The following is a 26,604-nucleotide window of genomic DNA, read 5'->3' on the forward strand; positions in this document are numbered from 1 at the left end:
GCTACATGAAGCCACAGCCATGCCTATGTAAATGGAGTGAGAGAGATCCACATACAGACATAATTTCATCACAGGTAGTCTCCTACCCCACCCTGTCATGCTGACACAATTATGCAGACAAAATTGAGCTGAAGACTTGTAGCTCCCCCTGCTGGTAAACATTGTTTTACCAAGAAACAAGGCATTTATATAGATTGAAAATTGATAGCAGACAAAGTAATGCAAGGAAATAAAAGTATACATACAAAATAGATTTAGTAAGAAACAAGCAATGAATCACCAACAAATATAACAAAAATACAAAGCAGGAAGATTAGGATGGAGTTGAGCTCAGATCAAATGCAGAGTAATCAATCTCATGTTAGTAACGCAAATCTTTCATTTGACTGTTTTCAAAAGGTAGTGAATGAAAACAAACAAAAAGGCTTTTGTATGGATTTATATATAATGTATAATGTACTGTTATGCTGCACTCATAAAAAAAAAAAGCTTTTAAAAAAGCTATTACGTAACCTTTTCATAGTTGCATTAGGGTTGTAGAGTATTATTATACAAAAAAGAACTATAAAGTTCAACCTCTTAAAAGAAAGGAACACACAAACCTTGTTTGTGTAGCAAATATACAAGTATGTGCAAAAACCACCACTTATCGTTTTGTAATTATTGATGAACACTGCTGAGCATTACAAGAAGCGAAAAGGGTTAAATGTAAATAAAATTTGTTCACTTTATGATGTTGATGTCCCTTTATATGTTTACCGGCTCAGGACAGGAATGGGAGAATTTGCTCATTTACCTGCAGCGTGCGATAATATTAGTGACATAGTGACCCCCCTGTGCCATAATAAAGACATGGGATACCAGGGAACATAAAGCCTTACCTATATTGTGGTTCTATGCCAATTACAGCAATATGAGGGCATTGCCAGTTTACCTGCAGTTTAAGTCAATTACAGTGATAGGTTTGCCAGAAATTTTTTTTTAAAATTAATTGCAGTCATCAGCTGTAACACTGGCAGAGGGTTCCAGGGCCCCCCAAAACTTTAGCTTATGTATGCGTAGTGCAACACCAGGGGTGCCATGGAAGCTGCATGGTTACTAGCTGTGTGATAAAGTAACAGTGTCAAATGGCAAAGCGAATCCTGCCCATTTATCTGCTGTAACTTTGAGAAAATATTCTTTTCACTTTGTATCAACCTAAAGCTTAGTGTCCTGCCACAAGGAAGTTACTTTTCCCTTCCCACTAATGGGTGTGACAGCTATGCAGCGTGAGAGGGAGGGGGGGAGTTTGTCTGGCTAATGTAGGAAGTTGTGTCTGATTGGTCAGATGCAAAGAGAAGCAAAATGAAGAAGACATCAAGGTATGCTCTGTGTGTGTATATAGTACATAAACATAGCTTTATATGTATATTAGTAAAGTGTGATCTATAAATAATATGCAGTTTGTAGTTAGTATGTTGTATGTATTCAAAGTATGTCTGCATATGATAAAGACAATAATATTTCTAAATAATGCATGTCTGTATACTGCATTGAACAGACTTTTGTGTATAGAAAATATATATTTTTAATGCAAGCACAGTAAAGTTTTGTTGCTTTTTGTTTCCACAGTAAGAGCAAGCAAGTTGTTTTCTATCCAGGTACGTAGCCTAATTTGTATAAATGCTGCATGTTTCTCTTAGGTGGGTGGTACTGGTGCTACAATAAATACTCTGTGCTTAATAAGGTAGCCATACTCAGAATTCAACTGAAACATTGTGTGAAAAGCCAGAGTAATTTGGTTTTTTGACGTGCACAGTCATTCAGCAGCACACCATGTGGGTGTGTAAATATATTATAAATCACGCATATGAAGTCCTGCCCATCTCTTTGAAATAACGTGCCTAAAGCTTGCAGCTTTCTTAACCCTTTCAGGAAGCAGCCTAATTATTGTGCATACTAACATTCTACTTCACCACAGATAGTTCTTTAGAGCTGTGCCATTCACTCTACTGGTTGAGCTGAGCACAAATAAAAATAATAAAACACTAAAAGTTACCTTATGTTTGTAGCATAGATTGCAGTACAACCCTGAGGAGGCACTGCCATGCATATAATACATTGATTGCTATCCTCAGCTCCTGACATGCAAATGACCAGGATATCCTCTTCTGAGCTCAGGTGAATCAGTCAGAAACACTGGGGAAACAAACGGCAAGTGACTGATTCTGTCCCATCCACCTGTGCTACTGCCTCAATCACCTGAGCCTCCCTGAGAATACACAGTGCTAAAGGGCATCATGCAACCTGATCAGATTCCCTTTCAAATGGAAATGTAATGTAAATTCAAATTCATGTGGTTGCATGGAAATCAGTTTATATCAAGTAGTCATTAGATTTCATAGAGTTAAATGCAAATGGCATATTTGGGGTGATTTGACAGATCAGACTGCTATAGCATTGCTTTGCAGCAAAGTGATCCACCTGGCAGGAATAACACATTGCAATCTGAGTTGCCAGATCTAAATTACTACAAAATGCAGATGTGCATAAGGCTTAAAGCAACAGTAACACCAAAAAAATAAAGTGTTTTAAAGTAATTAAAATATAATGTTGTCCTGCACTGGTACTACTTGTGCCTTTGCTTGTGAAACTTTACTATAGTTTAATTTATATAAGCAAGTTGCTGTGTAGCCATGGGGAGGCAGCCATTCAAGCAGGAAAAAGAAGAAAAGGCAGATAGCAGATAAACTCTGCTATCACACCAGTTTTACCAATGCAGGGCAACAGTACATTATATTGCCATTCCTTTAAAATACTTTCATTTTTAGATTGTACAATTCCTTTAAGTTAATTTCACCAGAACCATGTTAAATATTTGTCTATGCAACTGTCTGAGTTACTGGAGTTTCACGAGAATTGGAACAAAATTGGGATGATTAATAGCTTTTATGTCTGAATTATTTCGCTCTTAATGTGACTACAGTCAGTTGTGCAACAGAAGACCCTGGATAAATCATATTTTGACAGTGTATCCTGCCTATAGAGAAGTTACTGTCTTGTGGCACAAACTTCCTCTTTACTTTAAATATACAATAACTGCTAGTATCAGGAGTGGAAGTATGATATCTGCCCCAGACAAATGTGTGTAGCCTAACAGCAAAAAACCCTAAATTACCTGTAACTGACAAAATGGATCAAGGTGAGGGCAGGGCTTCTCCTGCCATGGGGCAAGGTGAGAAAAAGCCACCTCTGGTAACTTTAAGAGCCGAATTTCCTAAAATGGAAATTTGGCTCTCTGCACTAGCAATGTAGCCCCCCAGAACAGCTCCGACACTGAAGAGGTGGGGTGGCACTACACTGTAAGCCTAAGCAGCTATCGTGGTTTCCATTCTATTCCATTCCATATTCCATTCAAATATACAGAACTACAAAAGTATATATTAGCAACAGGAGAATTAACCCAGTGTTTCACTCTTGCATCTGTTATCAAGGGAAACTCTGGCACTCTGGAAAATCATGGCCACCCCTATTGACTAAGCTAACTTCTTTAACTTATAAACATTCCATTAATTAACAGGGCATTTTGCACAAGTACCCAGTTTGTCCTATGGCAGTGCATGGATGCCTTTTTGTAGTGGTTGGGCCTAGAGCAGTGATCCCCAACCAGTGGTTCGTGAGCAACCTGTTGCTCACCAACCCCTTGGATGTTACACCCAAAGTAGGTGTTAATTTTTGAATTTCTGGTTTGGAGGCAAGCTTTAGTTGCATAAAACCCAGTGTAAAGCCAAACAAAGTCCTTCTATAGGACTACCAAATAGCCAATCATAGCTTTTATTTGCACTCCGCATGGAACTTTTTCCATGCTTGTGTTGCTCTCCAACATTTTTTCCATTTGAATGTGGCTCATGGGTATAAAAGGTTGGGGATCCCTGGCCTAGAGCAAATAATCTATCAATTCACATTATTGCCAGCAGGAAGACATTTTGGGGAGATAAGTCGCTTGCAGCCTAGACTTAAACCACAGGTGACTAATCTTCTCATGTGCCCCTGCCCTAATGCAGCTGCTTGGCTACTGGATTGTTTGGCAAATAAGCCATAAAACTGTTGCTCTCTGAAGCTTTGGTTTCTCATTAGCTTGCAGTGGGGGTACTCATGAATTAAGGTGCACAGTTTTATACTGCAAATGGATGCTGTTCTTAGTGTGTAAACTTTCAACCCCATCACTTTAAATGTGAATGCATATGAAATTTAGATACTGTTTTCTTGATGAGTACTTGCAGAGAAGTAGACAGTACTGGATTCTAAGCAGCTATGAAGCATGTATTGGTAAAGGCGCAGGAGGCCAATAGTAATGCTGGAATGTGATGTGCTTGCGGTCATACTTTTCATGCTCAGTGTGTTAATGTTTTTTTCCCCCAGAGGAGGGAGTCGTAAAGCTGTACCTCCGTGGCCGTTCTGTACCCCTTTATGTTCCTGACTCACTGGTTGCCTCATACAGCCTGGATGCAAAGGGCGAGCTACCAACAAGAGAGCTGCAACTAGAATGGGTGTATCCTGACCAGTGCCTGAATTAGCCATAAGTTTTCAAGAACATTGCTAATTACATTTTGTGTTCAGGAATTAACACTTACATACAAAAACTGTATACTGTGCGCAGTAAAGCAGGAGCTGCAAGCTTACAGTTCACTCAGAAGTGATGAATGTCTAGTGATCATACAACAAAAAAAGGAATATAGTGTAATATTTTAAATATTCAGTCTTAAAGCTCCCCCCCCCCGGTCAAGTCTGCCCAACCTGTTTTCACCTCCTGGCTTTCTGAGCGGTTCAAAGTAATCTTACTTTTAAGTCAGTTCCACCTTAAAAGTACCTCTACAATTTTTTCTTGATGTCTCATTACATATCCCACATGTAGTTTACACAATACCTTTACCCTTTATCCTTCTGGCTCAATAGTTTGCATCTCATGGGCCCAAATTTCTCAGTTTTTCTGAGAATGTAATAGATTCTTAAATGTAATAGAATGTCTTAGTAAAGAAGAGGTTATTCCAAGCCACATAAAATCATGCCACTTTTAAGCAGGTATTAAAAATGCACAATGCTCACTTATATCTGGAACATTATTAAATTGTAAAATGAGAATTTTATTTGTATTCCATTTACATCTACATTGATACCTAACCACACCATTTTTAACCATCATGTCCTTGACATGAAACCTGCAGATATGGGTATCGGGGCCGGGACTGCCGCAGTAATCTATTTGTCTTGCCATCAGGGGAGTTACTGTATTTCACAGCAGCTGTGTGCGTCCTGTATGACCCTGCAGCTGGCACCCAGCGCCACTATCGGGGCCACACCGATGACATTAAAAGGTTTGCCTGATATATAATTTAGGGTGTAAAAAGGTGTCATTGTGTTGTTGAGTCACCTCATTGATTAGAAATGTTCCTTTGGGTGTAATGTTGGAGGCAAATTCGTTTGGATGAATTGTGTTAAATATATTTTTTCTTCCCACTTTTCACAGTCTGGCTGTCCACCCAGATTCTGTGACTATCGCCAGTGGGCAAGTGGCCGGAAATTCACAGGATGGCAAGGTCAGAGTCAGAGCCCTTGACCTGTTTTATTTAGTGTTACCTTTATATAGCAATACATATTGAATGGCACTGTACTAGCAGCTACTTTTAGCATTTCTGCAGTATTACAGTGAACATCAGAAATTTTAGTACTCTATCTACCCCTAGGCTTTGCCACCTCATGTCCGGATATGGCACTCTGTCAGTCTTTGTACTCTTCATGTTATTGGAGTTGGAAGCTTTGAGAGAGCAGTAACCTGTTTGTCTTTCTCCAAGACTGTAAGTGACACTATTCTTAAATCAAATGGAAATTTGTAAATGTTAGCCAATTCTCATGTTTCCATTCATTATTTGAACTTTACATATTATCCCCAAGGATGGCGGGAGCCTTTTGTGTGCCTGTGATGAATCTGGTGATCATGTCCTCTCTGTATGGCAGTGGCAGCGAGAGAATAAAATCACAGAGGTGAAGGTAAGGCATTGTGTGATCAAGTCACATGGACAACAGCTACACTGGCCCAATATTTGCCTATCTATAAGCCAAATATGTGATGACATTCCAGTTGGATTTTGCACAAATGTCATCAGAATTTAATTGGAAAGGTTATCAGTTTGGCAAGCTGCATATGTTTGTGGTCATTAGGCTATCTCAGTCCCCTGTCTGTTCACTTTGGATCTATACTTTTATTAGCCAGTTTAACCATAAGGTTTTTTCCAGTTTTACCGAAGACTCACTCATTTAATTGTAGGTTTAAATAGGCAAATCTGTTTTATGTAATTTACTATATTTAGGGTTATTTTAAATAATTGAAATATGTATATACCTGCTGTATTTCCCTCTCCCTACAGTGTTCAACAGAACCAGTTCTGGCAACAATTTTCCACCCCACTGAGCCAAATCTGATCATCACATGTGGGAAATCCCAGCTGTATTACTGGAGCCTTGAAGGGACCACAGGAGGAGGAACTACAAGTGGAGGAGCAACTTTAAGCAAGAGGCAGGGAGTGTTTGAGGTAAAAAGACCACTGAGAAATAGGTAACAGGAGATTTTAATAACAAAAGAGCGGTGTTATCATAGAACATTGCCTCCGAGAAATGCATTACCAGTAGATTTTGCAGTATATCTACTAACGAACAGGAAGAAAGAAAACCAACATTGTAATTCCTCGTGTGGGGAAACCATATTATTGAAGTGTATTTGTAGACAACACAGACCAAATTCAGAAATTAATTAAATGTCAATTGGATTAAGTGCATGTGGGATATAGCAGCAGGTATAGGATGTAATGACAGCATGAAAGGAACATCCAGACACGTAAATAGGGTCTGGGGCACAGTCATAGGGAACAGTTTTATTACAACCACTTATATCAGACCAAGAGGCTTTGGATAATTGCAGTTATAACATGAAGAGATTAGACATTACAGGTTATATTTTACCTTCACAGAAACATGAAAAGCCCCGTTTTGTCCTTTGTGTGGCATTTGCTGAAAATGGAGATGTCGTCACAGGAGACTCCAATGGGAATTTATATGTGTGGGGGAAAGGTTAGTAAACAAATTAGTCATTTATTAGTACACAAGTTAGAAATTTGCATGAAAATCACTTTAACATAACTATTACAACATACTCTGGTTTGCACTGTGAACATTAATTATATACTTGCATCTCTTTGCCCCCTCTTCTCCCTCTCAAACCACTTTTCAGGAAGTCACAGGATCTCCCATGCTGTCTCTAATGCTCATGATGGATCAATCTTTGCTCTCTGCGTATGCAGGGATGGGACACTCCTTTCAGGAGGAGGAAAGGACGGCAGAGTCATCTTATGGGGCAGAGACTATAAAAAAGTGCAAGAAACAAGAGTAAGATAGAAGGATAGGGTCAAATAGCTTTTAGTAGGATGAATGTTTGTACAAAACATAAACTGGAACTCTATCTTTTAGATCCCAGAATGCTTTGGGCCAGTTCGGACCATTGCAGAGGGTCGAGGAGGAGGCACCTTGTATGTGGGAACCACCAAGAATTGTGTGATGAGTGGCAATCTAGAAAGTGGCCTAAGCTGTTTAATACAGGTACTGAATTGGAATATGCCTTGTACATAGCATATATTTCTTTGTTCACTGCTTCCGCCCCCCCCCCCCCCCACTAAAAAAAGAGTCACTGCTTAGTGCTTGTGCTGATACTTTTTGTATGCCTGTCACACGTTTCCACATTTAATACTATGAGACCATCCCTTTTCAATTGGGCCTGTGGGGGCTGCTTGGGTCTCTTTGTATTTGAAATGCCAGTGCCTATTTTATATCAGTCCAGACATGAAAGGTTGTCTGTATCCTGCTGAAGGAAGGGTGCTCCAAAGAAATAGACACATGCAGTTTAAATAAATGAAATAACCCCGCCTCCCACCCTTTTGCATGTATAGTATATATGTGGCTCTTTATCTTTTAAATATAGTTGACAACTTGCCAATATTTGAATATAATTTCCAGGCACATATAATTCTGATAAGAATGAGGTTGTGCCACAGGAAATAAAAAACAATGTGTACATTAACTGTTCTACTGCCCCTGTGCCAAGGGAATTCTTTGATGCTTTAAAATTCACAACGATAGAATAAACACTTTAAAATTCGAACTGTCTTGAGTGTGATCAAACTCCTTATTTATATACTCCCATGTATATACTGTTAAAGCTGGGTTTCTGTGCTGCCTTCTCCCAGGGTCACACAGATGAGCTGTGGGGTCTCTGTACTCATCCAACCCTTGACCTCTTCCTGACTTGTGGCCATGATAAATTTGTCCACCTTTGGAACAGCAAAGAACATCAGCCTGTTTGGAGTACCACCCTGGAGGTGAGGTTCCTTTATTGTGTGTTTACGACAAAACATTTCTACAGGGGACTTGAACTGTAGGGCAGATTAGGGCAGATTTTTTTTTTTAATGTCTATTCTTTAATAATAATTCTATAAATTTAAAAAATATGCCAGTATCACTTTAAGGCTGAGCTTTTAATATTAAGTCTCAAGTTAAATAAGAAATTTTAACTGCAGTTTGTGATTTCTTTAAGTGCATAATGACTTGTATTGTTTAAAATTAATTACTAACGCCTTACATCAGTTGAGTTGATCTGCCCATTGTTAGTAAACCAGCCAGTCTTTTTTGCAGTATAATATTACTCTTATTTAAATGGCGTTGACATGTTACTCAGCACTTAATTAAAATACATTTCCTATAACATTAAAGGAGAACTAAAATCACTGGGGAGTGCCAAATGTTAGGCTTCCCCCAAAGGTAATAACAGCTTACTTCATACACTATGTCCGGTGTTTCTGTTAGCAGAAAACTGCCCTGGACTGGGGTATTTCTATAAAAGCTAATTGGCTATTGCTCTTCGGTCTTCTTTTCTCTGCATGCAGGCAGGTGCAATAGAGTGAAACAGACAGCTTTTTGCATCTAAGAGCTTCACTCAACTGCACATGTGCCTGCCAAACCAGAAGAAGCTAAAGAAAATGGTAAAGCAAAAATTTTTAGCAAACACTGGCCTGGGGTATTAAGTAAGCCTGAGGGCCAAACAATCAAATCTCATTGACAAGATGTAGGCCATTTGGGCCAGATATCGGTCAGGTAGGCCTGTCTGAGGGTCCCATACAAGTTCCATTAGCAGCTTTTATCGGCTTGTGTATGGCCACCTTTAGTTTCATAAGCTACCAATCAACCTGCCTGTACGATCAAACCTCTCAGAGATGGTGCTCTAGTTATCAAACTCAGGATCCTGGGACTGCAAGCCATCAGTGCTGACCAATAACACATTTTACTAGCTTCCTAACAGTGCAACAGGTAGAGGCTGCAGTAAGTTTACCAGAGGCAACCAAGGAAACATTCACTAAGCACTGAGCAAACGTGTCAGTGCTATATAAACAGCAATAATGCAGCATTACATAATTTAGTCCAGTTTATAGCACATACAGCAAATGATTGATGGAGGAAACTTTTAGTTAAATTATATGAAGTGGTTTGTAGGAATAACACATTTATATTCCTTGTCCCACAGGATGCGGCTCGGGTGGCTGGCTTTCACCCATCAGGTTCAGTTGTAGCAGTTGGGACCTCTAGTGGCAGGTAAGAGGTGATACACAATTAAAAATGCAATATTTATAAAAAAAAAAAAACAAAAAAACAAAAAACAAAAATCATGTATGGACAATGGATCAATACATTGATTAGTGCCCTCCAGTCTGACATAAATACAGCAAGACTTAAAATAAGAAGTGTTGTTATTTGTAATGTTTTCTTTCCCATATCATCCACAGGTTTTTGGTATTGGACTCTCAAACCCACGTTATTGTGACAAGTGTCTCTGATGCAGCTGAGCAGATCAGTGTAACCAGCTACAGCCCTGGTACTGTCACTCTGCATTTTAGAACTTGGCTGCACATGTTAATCTGATGTTTCACCTTCACTTTACAAATGGCTCTTTCTCTTTATCACAGACGGACATTATCTGGCAGTTGGGTCACACGATAATTTTATTTATCTGTATGAGGTGGCAGAAGAGGGTCGAGAGTACAGACGTGTGGGGAAATGTACGGTGAGAGTGCTCAATTGATTTAAATCTGAAATAAAAATTTAAATTTCGACTCTTACCAGACACTGCTTTTTGCCACCTCTGGTGCTTGCGGCCTGCTGCCTCCTAAGGTGAGTTTGTCAACTCACCTCATGGCGGCAGCACCCCTGGCCAGGGCACAAATATGTGAACAAGTTAGCACTGTGTTAATCCTTGTTCAAGATGTGTTATCAAGGGAATAGGCAGCTATTTTTAGACATGTCTAATAAATGCATGTTGCAGAGCTGCACTTATTGCATTTACATTCAATTGCAATAAATTTAGCCCTTCTAGCTGGATTTTCTAGAAAGCAGCCTGTTATCTCTGAAGCCTAGCAGGGAAAGGTCAGATTAAAATTCTACTTTACCACTATGAATTATTGTAAGTAGGCTGAGAGGGCATATAAGCGAGCACTTATAGTCCTTTTTCCTGTTACTGTAGGGTCACTCCAGTTTTGTCACACACTTGGACTGGGCCTCAGACAGTTCCTCCTTCATGACAAACAGTGGAGACTATGAAATTCTGTACTGTAAGTATATTAAGATATTCATACTGTGTACTGAAAAGCTTATATCCTAAACCTTTTTCTTAAAGGAAACATATCCTATAAAAATTAAGAATGTACCAGTGAATTATACTATATATAGAAGGAATGTGCTTAAAAAAAGTTGTATTTCAGACTGATTTATTGAGAAATTTAACCAAAACCCCACTAGTCCCGTCTATCTGTTCCACTTCCTGCTGGCTGAATTCTCTGGATGTGCAGGGAAGCAGGCGGCCCTCCATACACTGCACTGTAGGATAGGAACCAATCAGCAGCTAGGCTGACCTGACAGGGAACTGAAGCCTGTCTTTGCTTATATGAGTGCAGGGCTGTGATTGGCTCTCCCCCTCCTACTGGGATTCTGGAAGGGACCGTTACAACACGCCCACTCTTCATTTTATTGAAGTGATAGGATCTATAGGAAGCTCCAATAAAGGGGCCATTGTTACAGATAGGATTAATTTTTAGCACAAATTGAAACCAGCACCGTATATTACTCATAATTGCCTACAAAATTAGGGTTTTTCCCATTTATGCAATTTGTCCCCTTTAAACTACTTTATATAAGGCAGATTATCTGGTTTGACATCTGGAATTTGGTAGTGGAATAGTGGAATTTGTTTCATGGAGAACAAACAGGGGGAGGCAGTTTTTGTAAGACTATCTTCCTAACTTCTAGTTGATCCAGTGTAAGGTGAAAGATCTGAAGCTAGGGTAATTTCCATCAAAGTTTCATCAGTAAGGAGCAAGTCCGTTAAGTATTTTTAAGTTAAACAAAAACTATACCCCGGGCTATAAAAGCCCCCTTAACTATTACTGCCTTGACCCCCCTAACCTCTTCCTTATCGCATAGGGACAATTGTTAAAATTAGAAACTATCACTGACCCTAAGCTTAAACAGCAGAATAGCGCAGCTATGTACCTGCCCGACATCTTCCTTGCAAGTGAACAGTCTTTGGGTCTCACTGCCGACGCGGACCCTGCTTGTGCATGCGCAGTTTAAGCGGATTTCCTGTTGCCACCAACTGCGCATGCGCCAGCAGGTTCATATCAGCGGAGACACCCGAAGTGTGTTCAGTTACAAAGAAGAAGATGTCAGTGAGGTACACTGCTGACTAGGTACACTAGATGTCAGCGAGGTACACTGCTGTTAAACTTAGAAACTATGCGATAAGGGAGAGGTGAGGGGGGTCTAGGCAGTGATAGTTAAGGGGCTTTTATAGCCCAGGGGTATAGTTCTCCTTTAAGGACACTGCCACACGGGGCAGATTCTCGGCCGGATCTAAAAATCTTACTAATATGTATAGATTACTAAGCAAGAGTGACATACCTTGGATGTATTTAATCATTCTACATAGTTTTGTATCATCATTTAAAACATATATATGTTGATTTTAGTGCCCTCCACAAAGTCACTGAACAGTAGTGGAAATACAGAAACTAGTCTCGCTCTCTGTATATACCCTGTACATAAAGCACTTTCAAGACTTATTTGTAACACCGTATCAAAATCCTTGGCTCTAAGCAGACCTCATCTACTGCAACATAATCTTAAAATATTGTCCCCACTACATCCGTAAAGTTTTCAATCCTTTAGTTTCCATGTTGAGAGTGAACCCCCCTTTTAAATATTACAGTCTATTGGTACCATACCTGAAAACAGCATTTCTCAGGAAATCAGAAATAGTGGTCCAAGCTCTAAGTACTTGTGGCTGTATTCTATCAGACCATGAATGTCCCTTAAATGTCCTGCATCATGTAGAATACCAATTGCTCAAGCACACCCACTACCTGTCCCTGAAGCTATGCCTGGTGCTTGATCAAGAGGGTCAACCAACTCATAAATAATTCGGCAGACATATAATACCAGCACAGCAGAGGCAATTTTAAAGGGGTTGTTCACCTTTGAGTTGGCATTTATTATGATGTAGAGAGTAATATTCTAAGACAATTTGCAATGGTTTTCATTTTTTATTTTTTTTCACTTTTTGCTCAGTTTGGAGTTTCAGCAGGTATCTGGTTGCTAGAATTTAAATTACCTTAGCAACCAGGGAGTGTTTTGAATGAGAGACTGGTATTTGAATAGGGGAGGACCAGTATAGAAAAATAAGTAATACAAATAACAATAACAACAAAGTTGTAGCCTTGCGGAGCAAATGTTTTATGGCTGCTGGGGTCAGTGACCAACATTTGAAAATTGGAAAGAGTCAAAAGATTAAAGCAAATAATTAATCTATGAAAAATAAATAATAAAGACCAATTAAAAAGTTGCTTTGAATTGACCATTCTCTAACATACTAAAAGTTAACTTTAAGGTGACCCCCCTCCCCCCCCGTGATTTACTAGTGAATGTAATGTTTCAGGGACATGCCTCTTCATCAGACGTGCAGAGTAGTGCACAATGTAAGCATATAAGCACCATAGCGGACCAGATAAATGAATAATTAATTGCCAAATTCAGGTCCAGTTTCATGCATAGTGAGTTTCACAAAGTCCAAAATATTTATTTAAGCATCAGCCATTAATAGGTTATTGGTTGTGTACCTTTTACTGAGCACTTGGATATCGAAAAACTTCTTCTTTGCAATATGAGGGAAAAAAAGGAGGGACATATAAATAAAAACACAGATCATAGAAAGCATAAAAAACTGAATATCTTGTTTAAACCATGTGGGATTTTTTACTGTAATACCCAGATCCAGTGGCACTTTCTTTGGAGTAATGTAGATTTTATATCCTGCCTTTCCTTCACTTTAATTTCTTTTCCAATATTTGCCACCTTAACTGGGACACCTGGGGGCACATTTACTTATCCAAGAACGCTTCGAGCGTTCGTTTGATCGGTCCAGTCGTATTTTCTGCAACTTTTTCATGCCTTGCGCAACTTTTTTGTACCTTGCACGATTTTTTCGGCGGTTTTGTGACTTTTTCAGCGCTTGCACGACTTTTTCGTATTTTTATTGCTCGAAAAAATCAGATTGGTTTTGCCGCTGTTTACAATCATTCAGTATGAAAATTTCGTGACTTTCGAATCGCCAATACAATATTATCGTGACTAATACGATTTTTTCGTTTCCAATCCGAATTTTTCCCATTCGGAATTCGAACTTGTGTTTTGATAAATCTGCCCCCTGCTGTTTGTTGTCATGAAAATGCCTAGCTAAGGTACTTTCTTTTCTCTTGGTTTTTTTTTGTGTCCTTTTATTTTCTATAATGGTTTTAAAGTTGCAGATGGTCCTGCATCAGCCACTTAAAACTATTTGAGCTATCTAGCCTGCAGTCACTGCTCTGGACCCCCATTGGGGTTCAGCTCTACAGCGTAAGAACCACTGGTTAGTAGTATGTATCTGTTTACCAATTACTTGTATGGCCAGCAGAACGCTGTGTCATATATATGATTCTGTTATTTGCAAGCTCAGTCCCAGTTTGTTACATGCATAGCTTTCATTTGTTTTCCATGTGAATATATCAGCCCTAGTCTGGAATAGAACTTCCCTTTGATTTGTATAAATGCAAATAAGCACAGAGAGAATGTTCTCTGTGCAGGCAAAAAGCTGTACCCTTATGCTATACTGCTTGAGAGAAAGGAAGAAATGGAAATAACTATGCATGTGCCTTCATTTACCCTTCATCACTGCTGGCTGAATATGGGGGTTGGATGAGGAAGACAGATTTCTATTTGCTTGTAAGCAGTAATTACCCTTTAATCACGTCACCTACACCAAGAAAAACAAAGGGTGCTGGGAGTTGTAACAATCAACACTTTATTTCTTTCTTCACCAAGGTTCACACCAATAGAGCCCTTGTTCTTAAACCACAGGCGCACAGATCATAACACAACAGGATACAATTTACAGTTACCCATGCCAGATTTGTGTAACAGTCAGGTTGAAAAATCTTTTCCCCAGGCAAATTTCAATTCCTGGTCCCTCCAGTGTTTTCTTCCACTCTCACCACCAGCCTCCAGTGCCTTCCTAGGGGTCCTGTCAGCACCCCCCCTTTACAGAGCTTAGCCCAAAACACCAGCCTCGCCAGGTGCTCTGCAGTGGAAGTCCAATACTGTTCCCAGAAGGCCTTCCTACACCCTCACTATCCACTTCAACCCTAACTGGCGGGGTACCCACTGGGAAGCTACTCCCACTCACTCCTTGGTGGGGCTTTTTAGCTGCCCATTCTCACTAACCTGGCTTTCTTCACACCATTACAGTGTGCTATAACACAATCTAGGCCCTCACTAGCTAGTTGCCTACCTCTTCCTGTTTCAGTCCCTTCCTGGGTGTGTCTGTTGTCCCATGACACATTCCCTTTGCTCTGCCACTGCCCTCCTTTTATACCCTTTTTAACTCCTCCCTCTGGGACTTTCCCAACACTCACAAACTCCTGTAATTACACCTAGAACCTTTTTAACCCACTAGCTCCACCTTGTGGGCACAGCTAGACATTAACCTAAAATTAAACTACTTTTCCACCCCCTTACATGCTGGCTTGCAAACTCACATATCAATTCCTTCATTACTGTTGCAAAGTGGTTCATGAAATGACCAAAGTTTTGAAACCCATGAGCTTTAGCAAATCTTTATTATGAAACATGCGCTAGAAGCATTGTAAATTTGCTTCTGGCTCCCTAGCAAAGTTAATTCACAGTCAATGGTGGCCCAGGTGCTTTAAGCAGCACCTTGCCAAACAAGCAGATCCTATAATTTATGGACCCCTTAAATTTGCTTTGGCACCAGTCTTCATCCAAAGATATAAAATCATGCATTTTTTGCATGCAAGAGGTAACACCTCTATACATCAAGGATTGGCCAGAGTACGCTTAGGGAGGTGACAGACGGGGAAATTAGTTGCCCAGCCACAAATCTTTGTTGCCACGGGCAGCTAATCTACCCGCAATGCCATCCCACCGGCAAGAATGTAAATCGCTGGTGGGACAGCATATGCATCGGGTGACTTCTGGAAATCGTAGCGCCGCGTTTGCCATCCCACCAGCGAGTTACATTCTCGCTGGTGGGATGGCATTGCAGGGAGATTAGCCGCCCGCGGCAATGAAGATTTGTCACGGGGCGACTAATCTCCCTGCCTGTCACCTCCCTTAACTGCACTACGTTATTTTCCAGTGATGCAGTTTTTTTGTCCCAACCTTTTCATCATTTTCGTTACAAAAATCATACTGGCTTCTAAGTTTTGATCAAACAATTTCCTTTGTTAAGGAACCAGAAGATAACTTGACCATGAATTTGTAATCGTTATTTGCCATGTCACCTCATTAGTCTATACAAAGACAAAAGGTCCTCTGCACCCATAGGTGAGTGCAGAGGATCTCTTGTCTTTAAACACTCCTCCAAACAGGAGTACTTAAATACCATGATTTTTCTGTTTGGAGGATTGCTCATTAAATGCCTGCTCTCATATATTTGGTTGTTTCTGTTCCCTTAGTCGAAGGTTCAGGGTGGTGCACCTAAGCCCCCTCCCCATTGATTGTAGTGAGTTTTGGACTATTTTGCTTACCCAATGACCTCTTGTCTTCGTATGAATATTGTGGTCAAAGACCCATTGCATCCCCACCTAATGGTTTAGAATTTAGTGGTAAGCATATCTTTCCCTTTTTGACATCATTAGTCTATGTTATCCATCAAAGCTTTACTACCCAGCTCTACCTCTTTCCATATTGAATAAAAACAAAGGTTTTGTTGATTTAATTGGTCCTATATGTCTATGTCTATGTCTTAAAATTGTTATGGACACCAGGAGGACCAATTTTTTAAGCAAGTAGTACTTTTTATGTGAGTAAAGTGGTAATCACTGACTCTAAATGAGGATTGTCAAACAATGTTTACTGGAGGTAGCTCTGTAACTTTTAGTTGCCAGGCATGAGTAAATTGAGTGATACCAGTGCTTTCAGTGAGTTTTGCCTTTACCCTTTTCTGTAAAACACATGCTAATGTGTACTGGCAGTCACTCTTGTACCACTCCTATAAGGTCATCTTATAAGTAAACATAACATTATTTAGACCAGCCTTTAAAATACAACATACTGAGGATGAAATTGGCATATATGTGCAAAGACTAGCTGACCGCACCGCACCGCAAGGTACCCTCTGTAATTCTGTTGTTTGGTCTGGCCATTTGGCTCTGCACTATGTGGCCCTATTACTAACTTGGCCATAGATATTTGTATTCAGCAGCTGTTCTGCCAGATTTGATTCACCTACACTGCCTAAGTAGAATTTAGCATGTACCTCAGTATTGGTATCTGATTCCCGATAAGGAATTCGCACAATTCCCTAGTAAGTCCATTTAGGTAATACTGTACCACACTTCTTGCACTTGGTAAAGATGTGTGGTAAATATGGTATGTCAACAAACAGAAACAAAGCATACATTTGCTGACCTTTGTACAAAGACCTTGGAAGTGAAAGAGGAAAGAAGGGAAAAAAGGGAAGAATACTTACACGCATGTCTAGATAATAAAAACTATTCAAATAACCATATAGATACAAGTCAGCTGTGACAAATATCCATGTTGGAGATGTAAAACAGGTCAAGTTATTAATACCTTATCAATACAGTACAATATTATTACATTTTACTTGTCAGATGTTCTGTACTGAAGAACCTAGTTTACTAATCTTTTTGTACAGCACTATGGAATATGATGGTGATTTATAAATATGTGTTAATAATAATAATTGCTCAAGTTTAGGATAAGTATGGTACATTCTGACATATCAACAGCCTACCAAACTAGGCCCAGTTTAAGTCCTAGCGCAACTCCACAGTGATTGGAAAGGCTGGAACATGTTGCTCACCAACCCCTTGAATGTTCCTACCATTTTCCCCAAAGCAGGTACTTATTTTTTAATTTGTGGCTTGAAAGCAAGTTTAAGTTGCATAAAACCAAGGCGGCTTAACAAAAGCAGTTTTTGGCAAGTTTTCTGAAAATTTGGCCTGAAAGGTTCTAAAAAAAAACCCCAATACCTTTTATTTTACAGTGCAAAACATCCATTAATGCACTCTGAAAAATTATGGTATATGTCCCCTTTAATGCCATAGCTCTTTTGGCACCCACAGAACCTTTTTTATGCTTGTGTTGCTTCCCAACACTTTTTCCATTTGAATGTGGCTCATGGGTTTAAAAGGTTGGGGATCCCTGCTCTAGCCTATACAATCAGTGTTGGGCTATACCAAGACTTATACACTAAGATCAAAACAGCAGTATCTTCAGAAAGCAGGCTAGAAACAGTGAATCAGTTCAGGTAATAAACTCTGGGGGGGGGATGTAACAGACACAAACAGACAAATTGTGACATACTTAGCAGTCACACTAATACACAAATCCAGATAAACTGGCAATTTGTCCCATTTGGTCTGCCAGCATGCAGAAGGCTCTGCTTGGAGTAAAACTGTGTCTCTGTGCTTCCAAACCTTGCCTCCAAGCCAGAAATATAAAAATGGTCACCTACTTTGAGGCCACTGAGAGCAACATCAAAGGGAGCAATATGTTGCTCCTGACCCAATGGTTGAGGATCCCTGCTCTAGCCTATACAATCAGTGTTGGGCTATAGCAAGACTTAAACACTATGATCAAAACAGCAGTATCTACAGGAAGCAGGCTAGAAACAGTGAATCAGTTCAGGTAATAAACTCTGGTGGTGAATGTAAAATTATACTAACTATAACTCACAAGAATGGAAACTGAACTAGGGTTAGGTAAACAAGGCTTCTGTAAAGCGTGCTTTATTGAGGGGCTCAGTCTGCCACACATTTACTTTAATCTGTTGTAGGAGCACTTACTGTTATTAGGTATTCAGTCATTCCATAAGCAACTGCAACTGAATATAAATATCATGCTATCCAGATATGACTGCAAACTTAGATCTAGCCATGCCATTCTGCAATATACCTTGCGTTTTTTGGCCCCACATGAACATTTAAAGGTCAAGATCACATCAGATATGGTAACTTAAAATGTACAATTTTGTCATTTCATGTCCATCAAAGATGGGTGTTAGGAAGTCAGCTCTGGAATTTTAAACAGCTTACTTTTCTTGAAAAAGGTTGAGGCTTAAAGGGGCAGTTTCATTAAAATACATTCTTTACCCATTTATAATGAGTAATATTATTCATATTTGCAACAGTGTTTAAAATGAATGTACAGTACAATGAATTCATGTACAGTTAACCAATGCTGGGTGAATGTATCAGGCAGGGAGCATTTAAAAATGAGAAGGCAAATAAAATGGAAAAGGCTCCAAATGAGAGAAAACATATAGATAACTGTTGTTTTCATTGAGAGGACTGAAAAGATCAAAATACTCCATGAGACATGCCCTTTTAATAAGGTTTTATAAAAACAACAGAAACCCACATAAACCCATATGCAGCATTTAAAGAGGCTTTTAAAAAATGGAAATGTGATGTTACAGCAAGGGCAAATATAAAGGTTTTGGGCATTTTGCCACCATGTTTTTGCCTTGCTTTTCAAAAAGTCTGAATTTCTCCAATGGCTCTCCATTAGTTTCTGTGTTGTACCTCCCTAAAAATTTTTTAAAGATTTTTATTTTGCAGTTTAACTATATACAGTACAGTTGTGAAGAAGAAGTAAAGAAGTTACATCAGAAAATTAAGAGTAGTTTACAGATATTCCGTTATTCCATAGCCGTAGTGGGAGTCTACTTAGGGGCCCCATATTTTATCAAATTTATTTGGAAATCCTCTGGTAGTATATGTTTGTTTGTAGAATTCTAGTTGTTTATTCACCAGAGCTTTCCATTTAGATACAGTTGGGCATCCATGTCATTGCTATCAATTTTTTTTGCATAAAACAGTAGAAAGTACCTCCCAAAATTTGAATTTGATAAGTTTATAAGCACAATTTATGACAGGGTTCTGTTCACCCCTATTTAAATTGCATGGAAATGGCAGTATAGATCATTTTTACATGATTTTTAAAAACACAGACAATAACATGGAATTGCTAACATGATGGTTTCTCTCTCAACTCAGGGGACCCAGATTCTTGTAAGCAGATTGTTAGTGCAGAAAATGTACGCAACATAGACTGGGAGAATTCCTCATGCACTCTGGGCTTCTATGTTCTTGGTAAGCTCTCTTTCCTGTGATTTCTGGCCATACCTCTAAATAAATATCACATGGAACAGTAAAACCAAACTCTGATAATGAGTAAATGTCAAGTTATTATCACTGACAAGTATAGCAGACAGCAAAGCTTGCTTATACTTCCATAGATGGAGGTCCTTCTCTGTTGCTAAGCTAAAGTCATTTTTCTACACAGGAATATGGCCTGATGGAGCAGATGGCACAGACATAAATGCAGTGACACGGTCTCACGACAGGAAGCAACTGGCCACTGGAGATGATTTTGGAGGAGTGCGTCTGTATAATTACCCCTGTGTGGTGCCTCGGGTAAGAACCAAAATGATACCTGTTATAACTGCTCTTTATTAACAGAATGTAATCTCTGTTGTGCTGGAAATAGCTACTCTCTTTGCTGATTTCAGTCAGTGGTTAGAAGTTATGATGCAGAAATAAAAACTTCCCAGACTCTTACATATTAACAGCCTTTTGTTCAAAGAATCTTTGTAAGTTTTATATATGTACATATAACAGCACATGATGACAATATTCTGTTGATGCAGTGCCACTCCAGTTCTATGTTTATATTTAGACCAGGGACTTTATGAACAATAACTTCCAGCATCCCTTTAGCGCCCAGATAAAAACGGACATATGAATGTTAGGGTGATCATCAATTTAAAAATAAAACATTTGTAAGGTAACTGTAACTTTTTCATGCAGCACATTAGCATTGGGATATATTATGTACTTGAGGTCAAACATAACATTTTACAAATGATAGGTCCCTGCTCTTACAGAGGCAAGTGAATATATATATATAAACGAGGTTTCGTACGATATTATCGGTGCGTGTATGGCCAGCTTTACTGTAGATTTTAGTATCACAATAGTAGTAATAATAATATATGGCTTCTTGCCACTTCATCAGAAGCTTCTGATGAAGTGGCGAGAAGCCGTGAAACGCGTAAAGCTTTTTAATGGAACCAATAAAAATGACTTTTTAATAAGAAGTTCCCAAGTGCTCCGTCTGTATATATACTTTTTCCATACTGTTAGTATCACAATAGCCTTGGATACTATGCTTGTTCAAGAACTCATCTAAGCACCTCTGAAAGGCATTAACAGAATCTGCCATTACAACATCACTAGGAAGGGCATTCCCCAACCTCACTGCCCTCACCGTGAAGAAACAACTACGCTGCTTCATATGAATGTTCAGTTCCTCCAATCTAAAGGGGTGGCCTCTGGTGCACTGATTGTTTTTATGGGGAAAAAAAGGATTCTCCCAACACACTACCATTTAGTGTGTAAATTGGGTTTATATTATTTGTACCAAGGTGCATAACTTTCATTTTTCAACACTAAACCTGATTTTCCATTTTGCTGCCCAGTTTTCCAATTTTGTTAAACCGCTCTGCAAAGTGGCAGCATCCTGCATGGAACTTACTGTTTTGCACAATTTAGTATCGGAAGCAAAAATAGAAACAGCACTTTATATGCCCACCTCCAGGTCATTAATAAACAAGTTAAAAAGCAAAGGACCAAGGACTGACCCCTGTGGTACTCCACGAATAACACTTGCCCCATTAGAAAATGTTCCATTTACCACCACTCTTTGTAATCTATCCTTCAGCCAGTTTTCTATTGAATTACAAATATTATTTTCTAGCCAATATTCCTTAATTTTATCATTAACTTTCTGTGCGTTACTGAATTAAATGCTTTAGAAAAGTCCAAGTAGATGACATCCACTGCTCACCTCTTAATAAAATGCAACGAAATTAGTCTGGCAAGATATGTTACGCATAGAATCTTACTGGCACAGGTTTTGCTTTGCAATGTCTTTCCTTGCTTACAAGGGGAATATACTGACCTGTATGCGTACCCTTGTGTAACTTTATAAATAAAGTTATTCATACATACTTGCTAAGCAAAGCTCACTAAATGCTCACCCACACAAATGGCAATTCATTAACACATGCAACTATATATTGCATCTTTCTTCTTTTTCAGGCACCCAGCCATAAATACAGTGGACACAGCAGTCATGTTACCAGAGTTGTCTTCCTGCATAATGACAGTGTTCTGTTGTCTGCTGGCGGCAAAGACAGCACGGTGTTGCAGTGGGCTGTACTATAACAGAGCGTCTGTCGTTTGCTTGCTGAGCATCTAAACCTAGAACTTGCACAGCATCTTAATCTAGTTCCTACACTGAGCACCGTGGCTTGCATTAACCTAGACTTTTCCCTATGTACTCTGCCTGCGGAGTGTCTTACCCTGGCCTGCACTGTCTCACTCGTATCTATGGAATACAACATGGATTTTACGCAGGGTGTCTCTATTCTAAAGAATGTTTGCGTAATTTATTGATGGTTTGTTTAAAAAAAAAAAAAAAGAGTATTTCACTTTAAAAGGCAAAGCATTTAAACCTTGCACCCTTTTCCAAGATCCTCAGTAGACAGGATTATTGCTCTAATTTTTCCATTCGCATACTTGATTATTCTTTGTTTTTAGTATGTAGCACTAAAGATTCACAAATAAATGGAAAATCATTTCTGACTGCCTTGAAGTCTCATTTTATCTTGACAATTCTAGTTAAGACATGAGCAAACATTCTGAGAGTTGTACTTCAATAACAGTTGAGGATTGTGGGTTTTCTATTCATGCACTATTATTACCCAAGCGCTCTCTATACCTGAATCGTATAAACAAAGGGTCACAGATAGATCGACATAAACCCAAACAGACGCAAAACACAGCTACAGTGGTTTATATCATCCATTTCTATGTAAATATCACGTTCTATCGCTGTATTTAAATAATATGTAATACAGTACAGTGTTTGATTTTGCTCCGTCTCTTGGTAACTGTGTCTCTGGCTTGTTCTTGTTCTCAAAATGATAAGAGAGATAAGGGTGTCAGTTGGAACCAGATGAGACTGTTCTAGAGCAGTAAAATCAGAGTTTGAATGAGGGGGAGGGTATCAGAAGGAGCAGGAGAGAGCGGATGAGAAAATGGTGGGAAAAAAGAGCTTTCTGTAAAGCTGAAACTGGCTCATGGGGTGTGAGGAGAAAGAGTTGTAGGGATACAGGAGATAAAAGATGCTCATTAGCAAAGGGGATCTATTGTCTTTACAATAATACTAGCAGCAGAGACCTATATATTGAACAGTTTGACATCTACAAATACACAGCTTTTATTTGATTTTTTTATTTGGTGCAATTAAAATAAGAACAGAACTGATTTGATTTTCAGGCACTAAGCTAAAGACTGACTTAGCAGATAATTCAACATTTCAGGGGGACAACCCTTCCTGTCTGGCCCCTCCTTTATAAAGAATTTCGCTATTTTGGTACTTTCTTATTTCCTTTAAATCAAAACAAAAATAAAAAAATACAATCTGGAGCGTTTCTACTTAAAGGGGCGGCTGTTAGGCCAAAAATACAATTTTGCCTAATGAAGAAGTGTTAAAGAGTCTAAGAGAAATTTTACAACATATTTAAGGATATTTTTCAGTGGTTTTAAAGTTATTTTTAAATGTATTTGCCAATAAACCATGATATATGATTCATTTGTCACTATCCTCACTGCTAGTTCTGAGTTTTAAACAATGTAGCAGAATCCATGTCTCCTCCAGTAAAGGCTCCAATTCCTACAATGCCTAGAATGCTTATTTGCATGTTTTCTAAGCACCTGGTTACATTGTTTCTTTAATGAGAATCAGCATTGCAGAGTATTGGAAGGAACAAGGAGATACTTCTTTTATTAGCATTAAATTACATTACAGTTATAGGATCCAGAAAGCTCTACGGCACTGACATTTTTCCATAAAGCCCTGTTAAACTTCAATTAGCTTAATAATAACTAAGCTAACATGAATCCATATTACTGGCAAAACAGTCCTCTTGTTTTTTCCCTTAATATTTAAATGGTTAAATTGCCTTAAAGGAGCAGTAAGGTTATAATCACTGGGGGTGCCATATGTTAGGCATCCCCCAGTTGTTATTATCACTTACCTGACACCCAGGGTATCAGGTACGCTATTATAATCACTGGGGATACCTAACATTTATAACTTTATTTCTCCATTTAAGGCACAGTGCTCCAAATTATGAAAAGACCCCATATCTGGAAAACCAAAGCATTCTTGAAAGAATTGAATTTTATTTCATTAGGTAAATTTTATATTTAGTTTTATAACTCTTTTAAAATTTTCTAATATATCAATGGACGCACCTTTTTGTTTTAAACCTTATGCCTGTGCCTATGGTTAATAAATACCCAGTAGTCTGAACTACATTTGCCCCATAAGTTAAAATTCCAACCTTTATCCATTTATTAGCGAAGATACTGAACATGTGACACATACAAACAGCCTTGTATAACAGAAAATTATTTATTATGTTGTTTTTCTCCTTTATAATTGTCTTCAGTGTCCCCTCATTTCACCTTTTCACCCATACTCTGCCTAACCATAATTCCCTTGTGATTTTACCCTTTCTCTTTAGCTCATGCCACTTTCATTGTACAAAGTCCTATAGGCTTTAACATCTTTCCTGGTTTTTAACTTCTTTTCTGATGCACCCCATTTTTTCTTCGATTATCTGCTCCATTTCAGAACCCCCCATTCCCATCTGTTTTCTATCCCAATCTTTCAACCCCAGCAGTAATGCAGTATTAAGCTGCATTTAGACTGGCAATATCGGCATACTTTGAACTCCTGCTAGCATATCCTATCTCCTCTCACCTCAATACTGTTTATTTCAATGAGTAGTCTACATGTACAGTATTTGGCAGTGTGTGGCAGTTTAAGGTTTCAGTATGGCTACAATGGCTGGTCACAAAAAAACCAAGGTATTTGGGCACCAGATCAAGCTTTCATATAGTGATTTGCTACAACTGTAACGCTACAGAATTCTCTTCCAGAAGCCGTTGTAGTGGTAGATACAATGTGTACTTCTGAGAAGGGGTACGATGGTACACGTATTCAATCTCATGAACTGGTGAACTGCAATTTTGAATCAAGAAGGTATTCTCCCTGTGAGGCAAACTAAAGATTTTTTTTGTTTGCTTTTTTCTGGATCAAGTAGAAATTAAGCAGATACAGTGTGTAAAAAGTTTGAACTTAGATAAACCTGTATTTTGTTAAGTTTAGCTACTATGTCAATATGTACATTTTCAGGCATGATTAAAGACTATAAAAAACTTTCTTTTTTATATTTAATGTTAGTACCATTTAAGGGTTGTGAGCCATTGGTATGATTAAAGTAAATCTGAGAGAAATAGGGCATCCATATAGTGAACTGCATTGAAGCACAATTGATTAAATTGTGGAATAGTTAGGTGAGTCTATGAGAAGCATTTAGAATGGACCAGTTAAGTGTAGTTTGAAAAAGGAGAAAGTTACTATAGTTAAGATGGGCAAATATTAAACAGTACATATGTATTTAGACTGTTTAATGCTGTGCACATAAAAGTAGCATTATTTGGTATGGCTTTGAATGTAAAGTGTAAAACAGGAAGCAAAGGTAAAGGCTGACTTTGCTATCTGACATCAAGCAGATAGGAGAATGGCAATATTTGACTTGTGCTTGTACAGAAAGTGTGAAATCTCATGTACAGAGGTAGAACTGGTTGTCTTTTGCATGAAGATGATATTTATTGGGATTTCTGATCAGCACACTATCCTGGTTCTTAAGATGCTGATCATAAAACGTAGAAGGTATAAATGCCTCTAAACAACTTAAAAAATTTGAAGCCTTCCAAAACTCTCTAAAACAGAACAAATTGGCATTACGAGTTATAGCAACCACCCACTGGGTGATAGCTTTGAACTGGCTTGCCCCATACTTGGCTGGAGCAAGAAAAATATTCACTCAATGCATTAGCTCTCTGCAATGTTATAAAAGTTGAGATACACAAGGAAATTTGGGAACCCTGGACTTTATTTCGAACACAAGAACTTTGGCACCCGAAGCCATGTGATATAAGAAACCATGTCCCAGCAAGATTATAAAACCTAGCCATACAAGCTCTTTCACAGATTTGCTTTATTTCACAACTCTATTTATGGATTGCCTATGTAACAGTACAGTGCTTTATATAATTAGTATATCTTTATAGCATAGATACTTACCAAAAGTGAAGAGGTTACTACGCAAGAGTAGAATACTAAGTTAAACACACAGGCCCGGATTTGTGGAGAGGCCACAAAGGCCCGGGCCTAGGGCGGCAGAAATGTAGGGGCGGCATGCCGCCCCGCCGCAACGGAATTTTTAAAGTTTTTTTCAATACGGAGCAGTGGGAACTTCTCCCCACTGCTTTGTATGGGACTTTAAATGTATGCGCATGGGCGAGCGGTTGTTTGCGCATGGGGGGGGGGCGATCAACGGGGGCGGCCTAGGGGCCCCCAGAAGACAAATCCGGCCCTGTAAACACATAAAACATTATAGTAAATATAGACATTGCCATTTTATGACACTGATGGGCTCACTGCTTAGATCTCATAGGTGGGTTCCATCACACTTTTTAATAAAAGGATATGAAACAGGGTATTTAAAATGGTAGGTTAAAGCCAAACTCATTCAAACTTTATTGAAGAGGAAAAGGCTGATAGTGGCTGACAGTGGTTCCACTGGTTTGTCATGGGCAGTAAACTTATGTTAGTGTATACCTCATTCAGAGATGGTAAATTAGATACATTACATTCTCAAAAATGCCCGGAATGGATTATTACCACACTAATGACATGAGGCTAGTTGACATCTCTTCACAGAATCAAGAACTATATACAATGAGGTTCAGC

The 26,604-nt window shown here is 38.9% G+C and overlaps 1 protein-coding gene across 3 annotated transcripts in view; it reads left to right on the forward strand.

The window, feature by feature from the left end:
• eml1 (echinoderm microtubule associated protein like 1) overlaps positions 1–22,359 on the forward strand; it is a 28,328-nt gene extending 5,969 nt beyond the window's left edge. For 2 of the 3 annotated variants that reach the window (XM_012968330.3, XM_012968331.3), the window contains exons 5-22: positions 1,612–1,640; positions 4,402–4,531; positions 5,205–5,354; positions 5,507–5,576; positions 5,724–5,834; positions 5,932–6,027; positions 6,405–6,569; positions 7,005–7,104; positions 7,265–7,419; positions 7,501–7,629; positions 8,274–8,405; positions 9,605–9,672; positions 9,864–9,952; positions 10,044–10,141; positions 10,598–10,685; positions 19,707–19,802; positions 19,996–20,126; positions 21,813–22,359. In XM_012968330.3, the coding sequence (XP_012823784.1) occupies positions 1,612–1,640; positions 4,402–4,531; positions 5,205–5,354; positions 5,507–5,576; positions 5,724–5,834; positions 5,932–6,027; positions 6,405–6,569; positions 7,005–7,104; positions 7,265–7,419; positions 7,501–7,629; positions 8,274–8,405; positions 9,605–9,672; positions 9,864–9,952; positions 10,044–10,141; positions 10,598–10,685; positions 19,707–19,802; positions 19,996–20,126; positions 21,813–21,938 (1,963 nt within the window). In that variant the 3' untranslated portion in view covers positions 21,939–22,359. Of the gene's footprint in view, positions 1–1,333; positions 1,362–1,611; positions 1,641–4,401; positions 4,532–5,204; positions 5,355–5,506; positions 5,577–5,723; positions 5,835–5,931; positions 6,028–6,404; positions 6,570–7,004; positions 7,105–7,264; positions 7,420–7,500; positions 7,630–8,273; positions 8,406–9,604; positions 9,673–9,863; positions 9,953–10,043; positions 10,142–10,597; positions 10,686–19,706; positions 19,803–19,995; positions 20,127–21,812 lie in introns of those variants that run through there. The other variant, NM_001015771.1, reaches the window with a different exon arrangement.
• The last annotated feature ends 4,245 nt before the right edge of the window (positions 22,360–26,604 follow it).

This window comes from Xenopus tropicalis, chromosome 8, assembly GCF_000004195.4.
Source record: "Xenopus tropicalis strain Nigerian chromosome 8, UCB_Xtro_10.0, whole genome shotgun sequence".
Classification (NCBI taxonomy): Eukaryota; Metazoa; Chordata; class Amphibia; order Anura; family Pipidae; genus Xenopus; species Xenopus tropicalis.